Below are 19,879 nucleotides of genomic sequence, written 5' to 3' on the forward strand. Positions count from 1 at the left end.
CAGGCCCTACCTGTGTCTTGTGAGGGGCTGACACTGTAGCTGTCACTCTCCTTGTCCATTGAGCCTGCGGCCCTGGGCGTTGGCAGCCTCCAGTCAGTGGTGAGGGTGTGTGTTGAAACGGTGGGGTGGGGTCTGTTGAGGGTCCACTGGCTGGCGTACCGGTTCCTCGCAGTGGGCCCAGCCTTGGCATTCCTCCTGGTGGTGGGATCTGGGAAGAATGAGAACAAAGTCTATGTTTGTCTTTGGGAGGGTAGTCAGCTGTGATCAAGGTGTGGAGTGGGGTGCTCCCAATTCAGCTCTATGATCCACTCATGCTGCCTCCAGGAAGCTCTCCCTGATTGCCCTGTCTGGAGCACTGGTTTCCTTTCCCCTAGGGTCTGAAACACTCGTGTGATACTTAAGCACTTAAACAATCCCTGTAGAGAAAAAACATCAGATTTGGACTCAGGAGTTATGAATTTAAGTCTTGCTCTGGGCTTGTAATAGTTTCATGACACCCCTCATATCACTTAAACTTCCTAAGAATCACCACCTTCTGTAAAAGGAGAGAGTTGGAGCACGTATGCTCTAATGGGGCTTCCTTGCTGCAGTATTACCTCCAGGTATTCTTGTAGGTTGAACTCTGTTCCCTCAAAGAGATTCATACGTCCACATCCTGAGCCCAGAACCTCAGCTGGTGATCGTATTTAGAAGTAGGGTCACTGCTTTTGCTATTAGTTCAGATGAGGCCAGACTGGAGTAGGGTGCCTTCTGGAGCTAACATAACTGGTGTCCTTACAAGACAAGGAGACAGACAAGGAGGAGAGGGTGATGGAGGCAGAGATCAAGGGCCACAGCTGGACTGAGGAGCTCGGAGACCATCACCACACACTGGGAAGGGGTAAGGAAAGGTCCTCCCCTACCAGCTTCAGAGTGGGTGTGGCCTGCTGACACCTTGATTTTGGACCTGTTGCTAGTGGGACTGTGAGAACATAAATTCTGGTTCTTTAAAGCCACTCAAAAAAAAAAAAGCAGTTTGTGACATGTTTTTAACAGCAGCTCTAGGAAAGGAAGCAGGGGTCTCCTGTATAGATTGCTGTCTAATATTAACTCACTGCCTCAAGTACGACTGTTGTTCCTCAACTAAATTGCAATGCTCTAGAGCAGGGGAAGAGGGAAGATCCATTTTTTGTCCAAACATTCTCTTATCCCTTTGCATATGGCAGTATCTCTTCAACGTGATTGTCTGAACTCTGACAAAGACTTGGGTGATTCCATGTGGAGAAAGAACAAAGGGTTCATGCATGTTCGGAGGTTCCAGCTCTGCCATCTTCAGAAACACAGAGGTTTATGGACACACAGGCTGAAGCCAGGTGGGTTTCATCATCTCTAAGTCTGGGAACAGAGGCAAGAGGTCAAGTAGGTAGACTGAGTTGTTAGCTCAACTCTTAGCTCAAAGATGGTTCAACAGCACAGAGTGTTGGACACTGGAATTCTGTGGAAAATGGAGAGGCCCAGTTACTGGCATGATTTTTCTGGGGCTCCATCCTGAAGGCAACATAGGGTCCCTCTCCAGTTTTGAATTCTCTGCTTTTCAAAGAGGAATTTTAGGCAGTTTTATTTCAAAAATGATCTGGCTACCTCTCTACACTGCCATCTGTGATGACTGCTTATTACTAATGGAGCACTTTCTAAAGAGCAAAAAACAGAGGGACAACCTGTGGCCTGATGACATGGCCTCATAATGCTCCTGAGCTTCCAAGTCTCTGCAGGACAGAGTAAGGGCGTACATCCTGGGGTCATCCAAAATTAACTGAGAGCCCGCCGTGATCTCTGGACACAGACTACCTTGGATGAATAGGATGAATACGTGCAGCCCAGAGTCACTTTACATTTGAGGCGATGGAAGCTCAGAGAGAAGTGATACAGCTATTAAGTGATAAGAACAGAACTTAAGACCCCACCTGTCAGTCCAAGACTGCCCATTACTTGGCCAAGTGTGTCCTCAGCCAGACTCCTAAGAGTCAGGCACTGTGTCTACGTGACACCAGCTCGTTTATAATTCCATGCTGGGTCATGGGGCATGACACTTGAGAGCGGTGAAATGACTTTCTTTTAAAATGATGTATGGCAAACCCAATACAATATTGTAAAGTAATTCACCTCTAATTAAAATAAATACGTTTAAATTAAAAAAATAAAGTGGGGGATTTTCCTTTTTGCCAGTTTCCAGTTATCAGACTTGGAATCTAATCCATCATTCTACAACATTGCAGAGAAGCATAAAGATGGCAGCTTGGTCGATATATTTTAAGATTTCCTGGATCATCAAAATGCTCCGTCTTGGTGCATAATTCTCTGAGGCATTGATTTTCAGACACATTTCATCCGTTACTTGCAAAATTCCATGGACGACTTTATTGGAGGATTTTGGGGGACCTTGATTAGAATGTAAATGAGTTATGCTGGAGCGCCAAGCTCTCTGCACAGAAAGGTATGAATGATAATTGGGTTTCTCTGCCTAAATGCTAGGAGAGAGGTCCTCAAAGAGACAGAAAAATCTCCTGGGTAGGAGGCTGCATGTCTCCTAGGCACTGTCAACGTGATAAGTGGAGCTTAAATAGTGGAGCTTGTTATTTAAATGCTAATGAATCTTTTCTAGAAAATTACCCAGTCCCTTACATAAGTTTTGAGGGTTCTTATTTTTATTCTTTAAACTGCTTGTTGGTGCAGCTACGGATCAGGTTTACTCCTAGTGTGGATGCTTATGGAAAAAGGGGTCAGATTGAGAGTCTCACTTCCAGGACACAATTTCCTCAAACTCCCCAAACCCCACACCTGTGAGCTTCCTCCTGCCAAGCTCACCCACCAACAGTGGGCCAGAGAGAAACCTTCACTCCCACAGACCACTTTCACCAGTGAGATCACTCTATCTGGAAAGTTCCATGGTCACGTTGCACTATTCAAGCAGGTCTTTTCCAGTTAATTTTGTTCATTATCACTTTTTTTTTTTTTTTTGCTAGATGAAGACAGCTTTACCAGTGGCCTGATAATATTGGGAATATAGGTCATGATATTACTTTTTGAACTGCAGTTTGTCCTGCTCTAAGCAAGCATCCTATGGGCAAAATTGTCTCTGTATACTACAGAGAATACTACTCTGTAGAATACTACAGAGGGGTTGACACATTTTTTAATCATCAGGTTTTCTGACCTGAACTGAACTTTTCTGTAAGATAGTTTCTAAGGTAACAAAAACCTTACTTGGGTTCCACTCAGTAATCTCCTTCGTACATCTTCCTAGTTAATCTATTAACCAAATAAATGTTGGGGTTTACTGCCTCTGCATGGAAAGTAGTTTATCTGGGACCTCAACATTATAAATAAATTCCAGTGATGAGGTACCATGCTTGCTAAGCAATCAATGATAGGGTGTAAGTGATATAAATAACTCTTGGCCTTTCAACATAAGGTCTGAACTGGAATTATTAAGCTTCTGCCCATTGAATCAAATTATTTTAATTATCTTGAACTTGGGATAAGAGAGGATTTGGCGGATAATAGGGTTATAAAACATGCCATGTGGACTGCAATTGTGGGATTAATCGGCTTTTACTCCCTGCCACTGGTTTTTGTCTCTTTCCGATGCTGAGGCCTCGGCTTTGTAGGATGAATCTACCAGTTGTCTCATAGAGAGGATGGAATGAGGAGGGGGCTGAATATTCCTATCATTTAATGAATAAATATTTATGATTCACACACTAGATTCTTCATCCCCATCAGGTACTTTTCCACTGTATGTTGAGTACCAGCATAGGTGATGGAGTGTGGCACATTTTTTTTTTTTTAGTCACAACAGGAAAGATTCAATCCATGTTGTAAAGTCTTCTTATTTTATATATATATATGGGAAGTGACTTTCCTCCCTAGAGGTCCTATTGGAAGCATCGTCTCTGCTTAGAGGCAGTGTAGAGGGGTTGAGAGTGGGGTTTGGGGGTGAGCTCCTCTGAGACTGGTCCAGCATTACTCCTTGAGGGCTGTGACCTCATCAAGTACCCACTGCCTTCCTCTCTGGGACTAGGGTGATGACCTCACCCACCATCAACACTGTCGAGAGATGTGAGTGAGATTAACCAGCTAGTGAACTGCAGGCATGTGGGAGGAATCAACCAACCTGTGACTGAACCCATGATTCCTGAGTGACAAACACTTGACCAGGGATGGAGAGCATCCTGTCTAATGAAGATGATGATGGGAAATTTGGTAGGTGGACCAGGAAGACTAGAAATTCACTTTAGAGAACTTGACAGGAAATAGCCATGAAAAATCACAGAACTAGATGTTGGACAGGGGAGCCTAGGTTGTTGCCAGGGGTCACAAAGAATTGGACACAACTTAGCGATGGAACAAAAACAACAGCATAAGATGCCGGAGAATGCCAGGAAAGCAGAAAGGCATCGACTGGTAGTAACTAGGGGAGACAGAGGTGAGGGGTGCAGGGGGACATGTCTTATTTGACTACCAGTCCAGCCCTGCATGTGCCTGAGCTGCTTGGTGAATACTCTTTGCATGAAAGAATGAGTGACATTGGATGCATGATGTCCAGGTAAATATGACAAAACAAACCTGGGTGATACCTTACAGTGATCACACATCTTTGTACCCTTGCACTCTTGTAAGTAAAAAAGTGTATTCAGGTTTCCCAAAGTAATAAGAACTCTGGAGAAAAAGAAAGTGTTACTTGTTCAGTTGCGACTCTAGGGACTGTAGCCTCCTAGGCTCCTCTGTCCATGGAATTCTCCAGGCAAGACTACTGGAGTGGAATGTCATGTCCTTCACCAGGGAATCTTCCCAACCCAGGGATCGAGCCCAGGTCTTCTGCATTGCAGGTAGATTCTTTACCATTCGAGCTACCTTCAGTTCAGCTCAGTTCACTTGCTCAGTCGTGTCTGACTCTTTGTGACCACATGAATCGCAGCACGCCAGGCCTCCCTGTCCATCACCAACTCTTGAAGTTTACTCAGACTCACGTCCATCGAGTCGGTGATGCTATCCAGTCATTTCATCCTCTGTCATCCCCTTCTACCCCTGCCCCCAATCCCTCCCAGCATCAGAATCTTTTCCAATGAGTCAACTCTTCACATGAGGTGGCCAAAGTATTGGAGTTTCAGCTTTAGCATCAGTCCTTCCAATGAACACCCAGGGTTGATCTCCTTCAGAATGGATTGGTTGGATCTCCTTGCAGTCCAAGGGACTCTCAAGAGTCTTCTCCAACACCACAGTTCAAAGGCATCAATTCTTCGGCAGTCAGCTTGCTTCACAGTCCAACTTTCACATCCATATATGACCACTGGAAAAACCATAGCCTTGACTAGACGGACCTTTGTTGGCAAAGTAATAGCTCTGCTTTTTTAATATGCTATCTAGGTTGGTCATAACTTTCCTTCCAAGGAATAAGCATCTTTTAATTTCATGGCTGCAATCACCATTAAGTATCCACAAAGCGTCCTGGCCCTGGGGGTTGGGAGTGGAGGGAGGATGTGACTGTGTACATAGAAACACTTCTAACTGCAAGTCCTGCCTGCTCCCCATAATCCCACTGCTGACTCATCATCCCATCATGCTGTTCTAATTTTTCCTTGTTGAGTTCAGTTCAGTTTACTCACTTAGTTGTGTCTAACTCTTTGCAACCCGATGGACTGCAGCACACCAGGCCTCCCTGTCCATCACCAACTCCCTGAGCTTGCTCAAACTCATGTCCATTGAGTTGGTGATGCCATCCAACCATTTCATCCTCTGTCTTCTCCTTCTCTTCCTGTCTTCAATCTTTCCCAGCATCAGGGTCTTTTCCCATGAGTCAGTTCTTCACACCAGGGAAAAGTATTGGAGTTTCAGCTTCAGCATCAGTCCTTCCAATGAATATTCAGGACTGAATATTTTCTTTAGGATGGACTGGTTGGATCTGCTTGCAGTCCAAGAAACTCTCAAGAGCCTTCTCCAACACCACAGTTCAAAAGCATCAATTCTTTGACACTCAGCTTTCTTTATAGTCCAGCTCTCATATCCATACATGACTACTGGAAAAACCATAGCTTTGACTAGAGGGACCTTTGTTGGCAAAGTAATGCCTCTGCTTTTTAATATGCTGTCTAGTTTGGGCATAACTTTTCTTCCAAGGAGCAAGCATCTTTTAATTTCATGGCTGCAGTCATCATCTGCAGTGATTCTAGAACCCCCAAAAATAAAGTCTCCCACTATTTCCATCGTTTCCCATCTAGTTGCCACGAATTGATGGGACCAGATGCCATGATCTTAGTTTTCTGAATGCTGAGTTTTAAGCCAGCTTTTTCACTCTCCTCTTTCACTTTCATCAAGAGACTCTTTAGTTCCTCTTTACTTTCTGCCATATCTGAGGTTATTGATATTTCTCTGGTGATCTTGATTCCAGCTTGTGTTTCATCCAGCCCAGTATGTCTCATGATGTACTCTGCATGTAAGTTAAATAAGCAGGGTGACAATATACAGCCTTGACAGACTCCTTTCCCAATCTGGAACCAGTCTGTTGTTCCATGTCCAGTTCTAACTGTTGTTTCTTGGCCTGCATACAGGTTTCTCAAGAGGCAGGTCAGGTGGTCTGGTATTCCCATCTCTTTCAGAATTTTCCACAGTTTCTTGTGATCCACACAGTCAAAGGCTTTGGCATAGTCAACAAAGAAGAAGTACATGTTTTTCTGGAACTCTCTTGCTTTGTCAATGATCCAACAGATATTAGAAATTTGATCTCTGGTTTCTCTGCCTTTTCTAAATCCAGCTTGAACATCTGAAAGTTCACGGCTCACGTATTGCTGAAGCCTGGCTTGGAGAATTTCGAGCATTACTTTACTAGCATGTGAAGTGAGAGCAACTGTGCGGTAGTTTGAGCATTCTTTGGCATTGCCTTTCTTTGGGATTGGAATGAAAACTGACCTTTTCCAGTCCTGTGGCCACTGCTGAGTTTTCCAAATTTTCTCGCATATTGAGTGCAGCACTTTCACAGCATCATCTTTTAGGATTTGAAGTAGCTCAACTGGAAATCCATTACCTCCACTAGCTTTGTTCGTAGTGATGCTTCCTAAGGCCCACTACACTTCACATTCCAGGATGTCTGGCTCTAGGTAAATGATCCCACCATCGTGGTTATCTGGGTCGTGATGATCTTTTTTGTATAATTCTGTGTATTCTTGCCACCTCTTCTTAATATCTTCTGCTTCTGTTAAGTCCATACCATTTCTGTCCTTTATTCTGCCCATCTTCACATGAAATGTTCCCTTGGTACCTCTGATTTTCTTGAAGTGATCTCTAGTCTTTCCCATTCTATTGTTTTCCTCTGTTTCTTTTCATTGATCACTGAGGAAGACTTACTCAGAGGAAGTGAAAGTCTTTCTGTACCTTACGATGCAACCCCATCCCTGAGCACTGGGCCACATGTGAAGTAACTAACATCTTCATAAATTCTTCTGAGTTGAATGAAGGAATCCTTAATGCTCCCTCACTGTGCCTACACCATGAAAGCCATGAGGCCATGAGAGACACCACTGTGCCCCTTCCACCAGCTTCCATCTCGCCCCTTCCACCAGCTTCCACATCGCCCCTTCCACCAGCCTCTTGCCTGCCACTGCCCTCTCACTTGGCGGAGCTTCTGCTAGTGCCTCCGATGCAGGTCTGTGTGGATATTCTGAAAGCCGTCAGGTCAGCCTTCCCTCCTCTCGGGCTGACTGAGCAGCTAGCAGGCCCCCTGTGCCTTAGTTGCACTGTCCTCCTCTCCGGTCGTAACCTTTGATGCCCAGCCCTTGTGCATCTCTGCCAGTTGAGCATTGACAGGGAGCTGGAAATGCTGGTTCTTTTCTCCTGGTGAGCAGGGAGGATGCTGTGCCACGAGCCTGGCAGGCTTGGGGCTCCTGCACCACAGAGCCATGGTAGATACTTCCTCTGCACTCCAGGTTCACATCTAACACGTGGGGAAGTGTTTCTCAAGAATCAGTCCAGACAATCAGCGTCAGAATCACCCAGAGTGGTTGTTATAATGTAGAGTCCCTGGCTCCACCCTAGACAAAGCAGCTCAGAATCCCTGGGGGTGGAGGCCTGGAATGAGTATTTTAAACTGGCACCCGGGGTCATTCTGATGCATACGGAAGACTGGGAGCCACTTCCTGGGGCAACTTCCTGTGTCCCGTTCCTCTTTCCTACCCTCCTCCTCAGGTCTCCATTAACAAGGGCTTGCTGAGACCAGGGATCCATGAATGGAAGCCCCCGGGGTCTACAACCTTTCTGGGGCTGAATAGCCCTAAGTTAAAAAGCCCTAGAAAAGGCAGAGGAACCAGAGATAAAATTGCCAACATCTGCTGGATCATGGAAAAAGCAAGGGAGTTCCAGAAAAACATCTATTTCTGCTTTGTTGACTATGCCAAAGCCTTTGACTGTGTGGATCACAAGAAACTGTGGAAAATTCTGAAAGAGATGGGAATACCAGACCACCTGACCTGCCTCTTGAGAAACCTGTACACAGGCCAAGAAACAACAGTTAGACCTGGACACGGAACAAGAGACTGGTTACAAATTGGGAAAGGAGTCTGTCAAGGCTGTATATTGCCACCCTGCTTATTTAACTTACATGCAGAGTACATCATGAGACATACTGGGCTGGATGAAACACAAGCTGGAATCAAGATCACCAGAGAAATATCAATAACATCAGATATGCAGATGACACCATCCTTATGGCAGAAAGCATAGAAGAACTAAAGAGCCTCTTGAAGAAAGTGAAAGAGGAGAGTGAAAAAGCTGGCTTAAAACTCAGCATTCAGAAAACTAAGATCATGGCATCTGGTCCCATCAATTCGTGGCAACTAGATGAGAAACAATGGAAATAGTGGAAGACTTTATTTTGGGGGGTTCTAGAATCACTGCAGATGGTGACTGCAGCCATGAAATTAAAAGATGCTTGCTCCTTGGAAGAAAAGTTATGCCCAACCTAGACAGCATATTAAAAAGCAGAGGCATTACTTTGCCAACAAAGGTCCGTCTAGTCAAAGCTAGACTACTGGTTTTTCTAGTAGTCATGTATGGATATGAGAGTTGGACTATAAAGAAAGCTGATTGTCAAAGAATTGATGCTTTTGAACTGTGGTGTTGGAGAGGGCTCTTGAGAGTCCCTTGGACTGCAAGGAGGTCCAACCAGTCCATCCTAAAGGAAATCAGTCCTGAATATTCATTGGAAGAACTAATGCTGAAGCTGAAACTCCAATACTTTGGAGCTGAAACTCCAATACTTTCACCTGGTGTGAAGATCTGACCCATTGGAAAAGACCCTGATGCTGGGAAAGATTGAGGGCAGGAGGAGAAGGAAAAGACAGAGGATGAGATTGTTGGATGGTGTCACCGACTCAATGGACATGAGTTTGAATAGACTCTGGGAGTTGGTGATGGACAAGCAGGCCTGGCATGCTACAGTCCATGGAGTCACAGAGTTGTACACGACTGAGCAACTGGACTGACTGAAGTGGTTCAGAAAGCTGTCCATGCAGTGTAGAGTCCTGAAGTCGCCAGAAGCAGGCTAGGGAGGGTTGTGATGGAAAAGTTTGTAGCTGGGGAAAATGTCAAGGACCCAAGAGCAATTTTTAAAAGCAAGTCTCTTAGTCCTAAATATTTCTTCACAAAGCTGATCCTCACTCATGTCTTCAGAAAGTACTCATATCATCAGAGAAGGAAGGATGTGAGGTGACATAGAGAGGAGGAATCAAAGACTCTTCTAGAATGTTCTTGAAAATATTTTTTTCAAGTGAATTTTAGTAACAGCTAGCACTGTTTTCCTGCATAGTGTGATGTTATTTAGGAATCAACCAGTTTGCTTCATGAAGCTCAATACATTTCACAAATGCTTTACAAGTCAGACATTATAAAAAATAGCTTTTTACATTGTAATATTTATTTTTCTAATTATAGCACTCTACTTGGAGAATGTAAATTTCTGCAAAGAGAGTGATTAATGATTTAAAAGCTAGACATCAAAGCTTCTGCAAAGATAGTAATCGGGGCATCCAAACAATTTCAATTATGAAGGAACCAGAATATCTAATTAATAAGCTTTAGATACATACTAGGGGATTTAATTTCATTGCAGTAATTAATTTCCATATAACATGAAGTCAAATATTAATAATTAAACCAAACACAATCCCTATATTAAACAGAATTATGTTTTTTTCAAACAGTGGTTCAGGAGAAAAGCATAAACTTGGAGGACAGACAGACCCACAGCTCAATCTGGGTTTTGCTATACAGTATGTGTACAATTTGGGGCTGTTTCCTCATTCATAAAATGGGGGCTCTGAGAGCTGCTGTGTAAGTAGCTACCTTGCAGGGTTGTTGTAAAGATAAAAATATGACATCAATCTTTTTATCCCAACTCTAGCACAGAGCAGATGCTCACTAAGGTTAGCCAATTTCTTCTTTCCCTGTGTTGTCTAAATTAAAAAAAAATTAATAAGTTGACCTGAAATTTCTAACACTTTCATAGTAAACCAAGAGTTGCTGGCTTTAGTTGATATAACCTTTTAAAGATTTCCTTGATTTGGAGCATTTTTAAAGCTTTTGTAAAGTCTGTTACATTATTGTTTCTGTTTTATATTTTGGATATTTAGCCACAAGGCATGTAGAATCTTAGCTCCCCGACCAGGAATCACATCTGCACCCCTGCACTGGAATGCATAGTCTTAACCCCTGGACCACAAAGGAAGTCCCTCAGCCGACACAATTTTAATGACAGCTAAGATCAAACAATACAACTCAGTCTCCCAGTCAAAGACATCATTACACATATCTGTTTGTTAGGCAGAGCATTAAGAAGCCCCACGCTTTACTGCATAGGGATGGACCACGGATGCCTTCTCAGCACTGACCACACCTACACGGTTTAAATGATGTTTGACCCACTCACTCGTTCCTGGCCGAGCGTCTGAAACATCCACTAAGGGCCCCGTGGCCTGTGACACCGATTGGTAATGGACCGTGTGTGTCACTGTCAGGGACTTCTGTTTCGCCGCCTCTCCGAAGTCAGCATCCGTCAACAGGACTGTGGAGCGATCGTCTGCAGAACAGTGGAGATATAGGAAATCAGACACGGTTATCCCCAGTTAGGGACTTCCTGGCCACCTCTCTCCTTAGTACTTGCATTATTATTATTATTATTTTAATTTTAAAATTTTTATGGAAGTATAAATTCTTTACAGTGTTGTTAGTTTCTGCTATACTGTGAAGCATACAGTGAAGTGAAGCTACATGTATACATATATCTCCTCCCTCTTGGACCTCTGTCCCATCACCCCATCCCACCCCTCTGCGTCATCACAGAGCAGTGAGCTGAGCTTCCCGTGCTGCACAGCAGGCTCCTACTAGCTGTCTATCTTACACTTGGCAGTGTGTGTATGTCAATCCTGCTCTCCCAGTCTGTCCCACCCTCCCCTTCCCGACTCTGTGTCTACATGTCTGTTCTTTATGCCTGCCTCTCTACTCCTTCCCTGGAAATAGGCTCATCTGTACCATTCCCCGCTGCACCCCCCTCCCCAGATTCCACTTTATTGTTAATAGCAACAGCAACAAGAACCTCATCTCAACCAGCAAAAACAAAAAAATATTCAAGCACTGAATTAGAATGACTCTAGGATGCAAAAAATAGGTTTTCCTACTTTAAGGAGCATGTCTTAAAGAGAATGACCATGGAGAAAGGCTTCCTTTCTCTCCTGGTTTCTTCTCATTAAGCACACACTGATTTGGGGATGCCTATAGGGTGGCTGTCCACTTAACAGAGTTTGGGGTTTATGTGTTTTTGGTAAAAGCTCGCCTGAGACACCACCAGCCTTGTCAGTATTGCAGAGGAATGGGGCTGCTATTGTAAATAAGCTCTGTTTGTGGTACAAGAAAAAGTGCTCTGTGGTGGTCTGTCCTGGGGTGATGGTGAATGTTCAGGATGGGTGTGGGGGGAGGGGAAGAGAAGGGCCAGTCTTCTTGGTGTCCTGATTCCTTGATTTTGGGGAAATCAAAACTGTTCTGGGGAATATGCCTTGCCTTCCCACGTCTCCCGAGCTCCAGGGACTCTCACGCATTCTGTAATTGACTTCTCAAAATGACTCACTTCCCAGATCCTACTGGTTCAGACACTTGAAGGTTAGGGAAGCCCGGACACAGATGGATTCAGAGCATTTCATGCTTTGGGAGGAGGGGCAGGTGGTCAGGATGTGTGTCATTGGTGGTCTGTCTCAGATTTTCATTACTTTGTTGTGGTAATAATTTTCTCATTTTCCTAAGAGTTTTTTTTTTTTTTTACTTCAAGGGATATTTTGACTAGGGTATTTGGATTTTTCATACATTTTCAGGTACCGTGGGTTGGAGTGATGTTCCTATGCATTTATCAGTCAGCCAGGACCATGTCGCAGCAGCCTCGACATGGAATGGTAATGGGAAAGTCATAAACAACACAGCTAGACGTCTGTGTCCAAAAAAGGCTCTGAACAGAATGAACCTTACAAAAATCAAATTACTCAGGCTCTGGCAGGAGGGGAAAACCTCTTGAAGTCAGAATAAGATTTCTTGGCAGAAAAACCTCGGAAGGACTGCCAGGAGGTTGGTGGCACCCAGCGTGCGGCGTAGCCAGGCTGGTGCTGCAATGGGAGCCAGGACTGAGCAGCCACCCCTCCACCCTCTAACAGGCTGCCTTCCCCCAGAGACAGGTTCTTACGACTGGACCGGCACCAGAGGCCCCACACCTACCTCTGTTTAGATCCCCAACACTGTGCTATGGCTTCTAGCACACAGACCTGCTTAGATCACACAGAGGACCTGCAGGGCTGGGGCATTTCAAGTGCCTGTCTGTTTTTGAGGTTGGCCATCCATTCCAGCTAGAAATTAATGGCACTCCCATATCAGATCCTTGTAGGCAGAGCCCAGAGCGTTTGAAAGCATCACGTCTCTACATCCCCAATAATTAGAAAATGCCATCGACCAACTGTCAGGTGCCACTGGGAGGTAAACGACTCTTGGTGATGGATGATCCTGCCACAATTATGGTGCATCTCGGGCGAAGGGTCGTTGCTGTGTACAGAAGCGACAGGCAGACTTTTCTCTGCTGTTGGGTCGGCAGTGACCAGCTACTGGGAGTTGACACACCACTCCCAGGATCCGCCCAGTGACCTATTTTATCAGCCGGAGGTAGAATTATTAAGTCTAGTGAGGAATAGTTAGCAAATGTCGTAATTGTATTATAAAATCAAAGGAGTTACAGTTTCATTTCTGAACTGATGTTTGAAAGGAAATCTTAGGGATTTGCCTTAAATTTAATTTTTATTTTATCTTGGAGTATAGTTGATTTATAATAGCTAGCTTCAGGTGTACAGCAAAGTGATTTATTATATACACATATCTACTCCTTTTCAGATTCTTTTCCTGTGAGGGTAATTACAGAGTTATGAGCAGTTGCCTGCACTATATAGTAGGCCCTTGTTAATTATCTATTTTAAGGAAATCTTAGTTTTAGAGTTCAATTCCCTAGGTTTGATAAAAGAGATTCCATATAGGAAAGGTCATGAGAAGCCACACACGGAGCCTTGCCTGATCTGAGCCAACGGATGAAATCTCAGGTACTTCAGGATGGGTCCTCAGACAACATGGCAGTATTTGATTGAGGGCCACCACCTTGGACTTGACCAAGCTGTGCGAAGTGCTGTTATTCCTGAAGCAACCTTGAATCCAGCAACGGCAGCCCAGGCCTCAGAATTAGGAGCCACGAGGTTAGATATTTCTGCTCTTCTATTAGAGACAATACAGGGCAGGGTGGGGACAAGGGGCTCTGGAGGGTTCTGGCCTGTTAAAACTGTCTTCCTGGCAGGAGGGATCAAGGGTCCATGCCAGGAGGTGGGTCGCTTTAGTCAAACCACAGAGAAGGGTTGTCCTGGGATGGAATGCCAACAAACATCTTCCAGAACAAACACAGAGTGAAGTTTGAAAAGGGGCAGCCTAGGAAACTTGCCACAGAGTCTGTTTCCATGGATGCCAGTGGGGTCCAGCCATACTTCTAAGGCAAGGGGTTCTGGGAGGTAGCCTTGTTGATATGGAAGCAGGTGACACCCATTGAAGGTGAGGCAGGGGGCCAGGAGGTGGCTCTGCTCTGGTTCTGCTCCTGTCTGTGTGACCTTCAAGCTACAGAACTTCTCAACCTCCCTGTTCCTAAGGAGTTTTCCTATGTGCATTGAGAGGAATGAGTTAAATAATGCACATAAAGTACATATGAAGGATGAGATGTTTAAAGAGATCTTAGTTATTCTTATTGTTGTTTAGTGACCGAGACATGTTCAACTCTCTGTGACCCCATGGACTGTAGCCCACCAGGCTCCTCTGTCCATGAGATTTCCCAGGCAAGAATACTGGAGTGGGCTGCCATTTCCTTCTCCAGGGGATCTTCCCAGCACAGGGATCAAACCCACATCTCCTGTGTCTCCTGCACTGGCAGGCAGATTCTTTACCACTAGCACCACCTGGGAAGCCCAAGGATTTAATAGCCATATTTAAACAACCCAGGATAATTGGGATGCTCTAAGGACAATGGCACCCCACTCCAGTACTTTTGCCTGGAAAATCCCATGGACGGAGGAGCCTGGTAGGCTGCAGTCCATGGGGTCACTAAGAGTAGGACACGGCTGAGCAACTTCACTTTCACTTTTCACTTTCATGCACTGGAGAAGGAAATGGCAACCCACTCGAGTGTTCTTGCCTGGAGAATCCCAGGGACACTGGAGCCTGGTGGGCTGCCGTCTATGGGGTCGCACAGAGTCAGAAACGACTGAAGCGACTTAGCAGACTTAGCAGCAAGGACCAAGGCAACCCACTCCAGTATTCTTGCCTCGAGAATCCCATGGACAGAGGAGCCTGGTGGGCTACAGCCCATAGGGTTGCAAAGAGTCAGACACGTCTGAGTGACACAAGGACCTAACCAGTAAACTTCAGAAGGGAGCCTCATGTGTTTAGGGAGACTCTAGGGGCAAGATCAGGGGCTCGACTTGTTTGCCCATATTTCCCTGTTCTCTCTGTATGCTTAGTCATGTCCATCTCTATTGTGACCCCATGGACTGTAGCCTGCCAGGCTCCTCTGGTCATGGAATTTTCCAGGCAAGAATACTGGAGTGTGTTGCCATTTCCTTTTCCAGGGGATCTTCCCAACTCAGGGATTGAAACTGGGGATTCTTTACCACTGAGCCACCAGGGAAGCCCAGCGAGCTCTTAATAAATGTTAGCTATTCTTCTGATGCAGCAATGGAACTATGAGGCGTCTGATTCTGGAACAAATAGAACCATCTAAGCAGGCTGCGTGGACCGAGGACTTAGAGTAGAAAAAGGCCAGAAGGAGTCGAGACACCTGGGTTCAGGGCAGACAGGGGCTGAAGTTCTGCAGGTGTCTGTTTGTGATCATGGAATGGGGGAACTGGGACTTTCCCAAATCCATGAGAAAGAGACCATCACAGGATATCTATGGTGTGCCAAGGGATGGAGAAAGATGCCCTGTGCAAAGACATTTGCAGAATTTAAACGTTTTCTTTAATAAAGTCCTTAGTGGAGTTGAGGAGGAGCTCAGAAAGTGGGTTTCCAAGATGGGGTCTTAGTGTGCAGCCTGTCGTGGCTTGCTTGATTACAGATGTTCTTTCTTTGGAGTGGCATTGACAGCCTCTCAAGGAAAGATCGAACTTGGGTCACAGCTGGGGTTCTCTCAGGTGAACTCTGTGGTTTATCTAAGTTCATTTCCCCCATATTTGCTGGTACGTATTATTCTCAATAACAGTTGTCTATCCACTAACTTGTTTGTTCATGTAACATTCAAGATGTTCCCATATCTAGTATTTTCAGTGGCTCAGGGTTTAGGCAGAGAGGGCATGGCTGTAGCAGCCACATTGTGTAAAGCAGCAAACAGGACACCTTACCAATGGTCTCCATTGTGTCTCTCTCTTCAATCAAGAGCTGAGCCCTGGGTATGTCAATATGCATCCTCAGGGTTTGCTGCTGCTTGCTCAAGGTGTCTGAAGTCCGGGTATTTTTACTGGGAATAAAATAAGGGGGATACATTAATGAATTTGTTCAGTGTTACATTAGGTACACCAACTAGACTTATTATCTAATTACGTGAATGCTGGTGGGGAGGGGAGGGAAAGGAGCACATGATGGTTTTTTCTCCTTCATGCAAATGATATTTATTAATATTCAGTTTCAGCAGTCAGTTGTGAGGTTCAGAAAATATCAACTGTCAGTAGAGGCTGATTCTACAACTATTAGTAGAAACTTACTTTGGAATTTCCCATTTCTTGTGTAAAAACCAAACAAAATATACATACAGAAACATTCTTAAATCAACAACATTTTCATTGGTTAGACATGAAATATTCTAAAGATGGCAAGGGGGAAACATGTGTACTGGTTATTCCCTGGATGGGGTTTTACTGGTGAATTTGTTTTCTACCTGGAGTCACTTTTTTTTTGTTCTAGTAACAAATCATAAACCTTGTTAGCTTTCCTGACAATAGTTTAGTTTTCTGAATCCAATTACATTTTAGAAGAGAAAAAAAAAGCAATTACTATAAGAATTTATCTCAAAATTTGTGTACCAGAAAATTGCTCTTAGAGTGAGCTGTCTTCTAAAAGTAAATGAAAATAGGTAGTAAAGCTGCATGGTATAATCAAGTTCAGTTACAGCTCATAGTGAAAAAAAAAAATCTGTATGTTGGACAAAAATACAAAAAAGTCAATAAAAGCTTTAATTGGCAATCCACATTAGAAAAATGGTTGTTCAATCTTTACAGAATTATAAGAATCAAGTAGATTTAAAAATATATTCTGAAATACCCTCCAGAAAGTAGCAACCAGTCAGTTAATTAAATCAATGTGATAATCTATGGTGTCCCTAAATCTAGCTCATTTACTGGCAAATTCTGTTTTGAGAGATTTGTGGTGCTTGGCACACTCTTGATGGTTTACCCGCTGTTAATTACACGTAATAGGGGACAATAAAGGTGCATCTGTACTGAAATCTCAAATGCTTTTAGCTTCAACCAACCATTCACCAGGAGTCCCAGATTCTTCCTCGACCATGAGGACTCATCCGCTCTTGAACCATGTGGTTGATGAATGTTAATAATCCGAAGGTCAAATTCACTCAAGAAGCCCTTTACATGTTTGCATTCAGAGGTCCATGTTAATATTCTGAATATTTTACAATGGCTCTTTCTTCCTTTGGGTGTAAACAAAACAGCGCATGAAAACAGCTGCTTTGAAAGGGGCAGCAGCCCTCCTAGGACTTGATCTTGAACCAGATTTTTTCCTCTTCAGATGAGTAACTGGGTTATGTAGCTAGACCATGCTAATTACGCAGAGCCCAAATTCAAACGTTTTGGCCTGAATTTTTCGCACGGTCTATAAACGGTTTTAAATTATTTACCTAACCAAGTTCTCACTTTATTTGTGTGTATATTTAAAGCAAAGATTCAGATCCTTGTACAAAATGAAGAGCATTGGTGACTCGGGGGTCTGTGGTTACGTCAGATCAGCTCTATTTCCACAAAAACATATGGGGAACTCCTCCTCTGTGAATATCTGAGATCTGTTTTGAAACTTCACGAGGGACCAGAGCTTGTCCTTGCACCAAAAATAGAAGTGTGAGCTAGTTCCTTCTGCTCCTCATGAATAGTGATGAGGCAGTCAGCGGCTGCTCAATGAACAGCTAGGAATCCGCACAGCTATACTTAACAATGAGGGGTCTGCTTGACACAGGAGGCCAGTGACATCACTGCTGTGGTCCACTGCAATTGGCACAAGGGCTTAGAATATGACTGAACTTTGTGAACATGGACGATCAAAGCTGGAGGTGAATGCCCCTTCACCGCAAGACTAAGCTGCCAAGCCTTGTGGCAGGAAGATGGGAAAATGGCCCCATAAACCTTAAGATTCAAAGTCTAATTGTCTCTCCTCCCTTTGCGCTTGCTGTTTCCTTTGCTGGGACACATTCCCCTGGCCCAAAGGCGGGTAGTGCCCCTCTCCATCCATCTTTTCAGAGGAGCCAGCTGGCCCCGCTGTGGGAACTCCCCATTCTCCACTTAATTTTTTCTCCTCAGCACTTACAACTTCCTAGCAGGTGTTTGAATGAGTTATTTATAAGGTGTCTCTGCCAATGGACTATAAGCTTCCTAAAGGGCATTTTCATCTCTTCTGTCCCCTGTATAGCCCTGAAACTTGGGACAGTATGTGACTGAAGTAGGTGCTCAATTAATATTTGTTGAAGGTTGTTGAATGAATAATGCTTGGACACAATGGGAGCTGAGTCGCACCTTCAGAAGCCTGTACTTTACAGCCAATAACATCCTCCTCAATCCAAAAAGGTTATTAGATCTCAAGCAAGTTGCTTCTTTATCTTAATCTGTGCTGCCATATTCTAGGATCTATTGTTATATGAAGGTTGATTTCCCTAAGCTATAAAAATTGGTCATTAGAATAGCAGCAAACCTTTTTTTAAAAAAAGCTAATTAAAGAAACTTCATTTGTAATCTGAAAAAAGATCTGAATGTTTTTACGGTGGAAGCAAAATTGCCTCTTTTATATGATATGGGATCATGCTAAATATATTAGCTAGTTATTATTGAAATATAATCATCTGCCATCCATTTGCCATCTGGCTGTCTGATTAAAGTGACAGAGGGCTGAAGCTGGTTCCTGGTGGATGGTATTTCTGGGCTCAGCCAATAAATTATGTGCAACTGCTACAACTTCATAAAGTCAATATTTTCTTAAGCTTTGGGAAAAAAAAAAAACTAATAACAATGTTTGCATAGCAACTCCCTTCCTCCCAAAAATTTGATATGGAGAGTTCCATAAGTATAAAGTAACTGTAAAGATATCAGGATATATCTCATTGTAATAGCTGGGTGAGCATTTTCACTGTTGCTGAAGCTGAAGCTCCAGTACTTTAGCAACCTGATGTGAAGAGCCAACTCATTGGAAAAGACCCTGATGCTGGGAAAGATTGAGGGCAGGAGGAGAAGGGGGCAGCAGAGGATAAGACGGTTACCTTGCATCACCAGCTCAATGGACATGAGTTTGAGCAAACTTCAGGAGATAGTGAAGGACATGGGAGCCTAGCGTGCTGCAGTTTATGGGGTTGCAAAGAGTCAGACATGACTTAGTGACTGAACAACAACAAATAAACATACAAACATGAAAAAACTAAGCTAACTTGAACTCTCAATCTGAAACCTTCACTGCTCACAAGTAGCTTTCTTATTAATACTGGTCTCTGGACACTAACTACGTGTTACTTAGTGCCTTAGGGCAAGCCAGTCTCACCTTTGAGAAGGCTGGTATGCTTGAAAAACATTTTTCTTGCCTAGTCCTAGAAAAGGAAAACCCTTTCTATCTGTGCACGCTGGGTGACCTCTCCCTTCTCTTTCCTCTACCAGGTGACTTGCTTGGGTGACATGGATGAAGGTCCAGAGGCATGCAAACCAGCAATGGCAGGTGGCAGCATGTGGGGGCAGGGGTGCCCCCAGAGTGGGGTCCAGGTTGTCTGTGTTTGTCGTGCAGTTGCACCTGCCTGGCTCTGGGACAGCCGGCGTCACTGAAATCTGTAGATCCTTCCTTAAGGAGTGTGAATGGACGGTAAATGTGCATTCACCTGGATCACAGGATGATACAGCTAGGAACTGATTCCAACAGTTGTTTTCAGATGAGAGAAGCAGGGCACAAAACCAGCCAGTGGCAGCATCTAGAACTTAGGTCTGTGATTCTATGTCCCAGGCTGCTCAGTCCTCACCTTCTGAGAGAAAGAAGTGGTGAAGAC

At 44.2% G+C, this 19,879-nt stretch overlaps 1 protein-coding gene across 1 annotated transcript in view; it reads right to left on the reverse strand.

Annotated features, from left to right (window-relative positions):
* DSCAM (DS cell adhesion molecule) overlaps positions 1–19,879 on the reverse strand; it is a 679,278-nt gene that overhangs the window by 19,218 nt on the left and 640,181 nt on the right. The window contains exons 29-31 of the mRNA XM_069597968.1: positions 15,981–16,096; positions 10,955–11,104; positions 11–208 (exon numbers count right to left, since the gene is read on the reverse strand). Of these exons, the coding sequence (XP_069454069.1) occupies positions 11–208; positions 10,955–11,104; positions 15,981–16,096 (464 nt within the window). The remainder of the gene's footprint in view (positions 1–10; positions 209–10,954; positions 11,105–15,980; positions 16,097–19,879) is intronic.

The sequence above is a fragment of the Ovis canadensis genome, chromosome 1 (assembly GCF_042477335.2).
Source record: "Ovis canadensis isolate MfBH-ARS-UI-01 breed Bighorn chromosome 1, ARS-UI_OviCan_v2, whole genome shotgun sequence".
Taxonomy (NCBI): domain Eukaryota; kingdom Metazoa; phylum Chordata; class Mammalia; order Artiodactyla; family Bovidae; genus Ovis; species Ovis canadensis.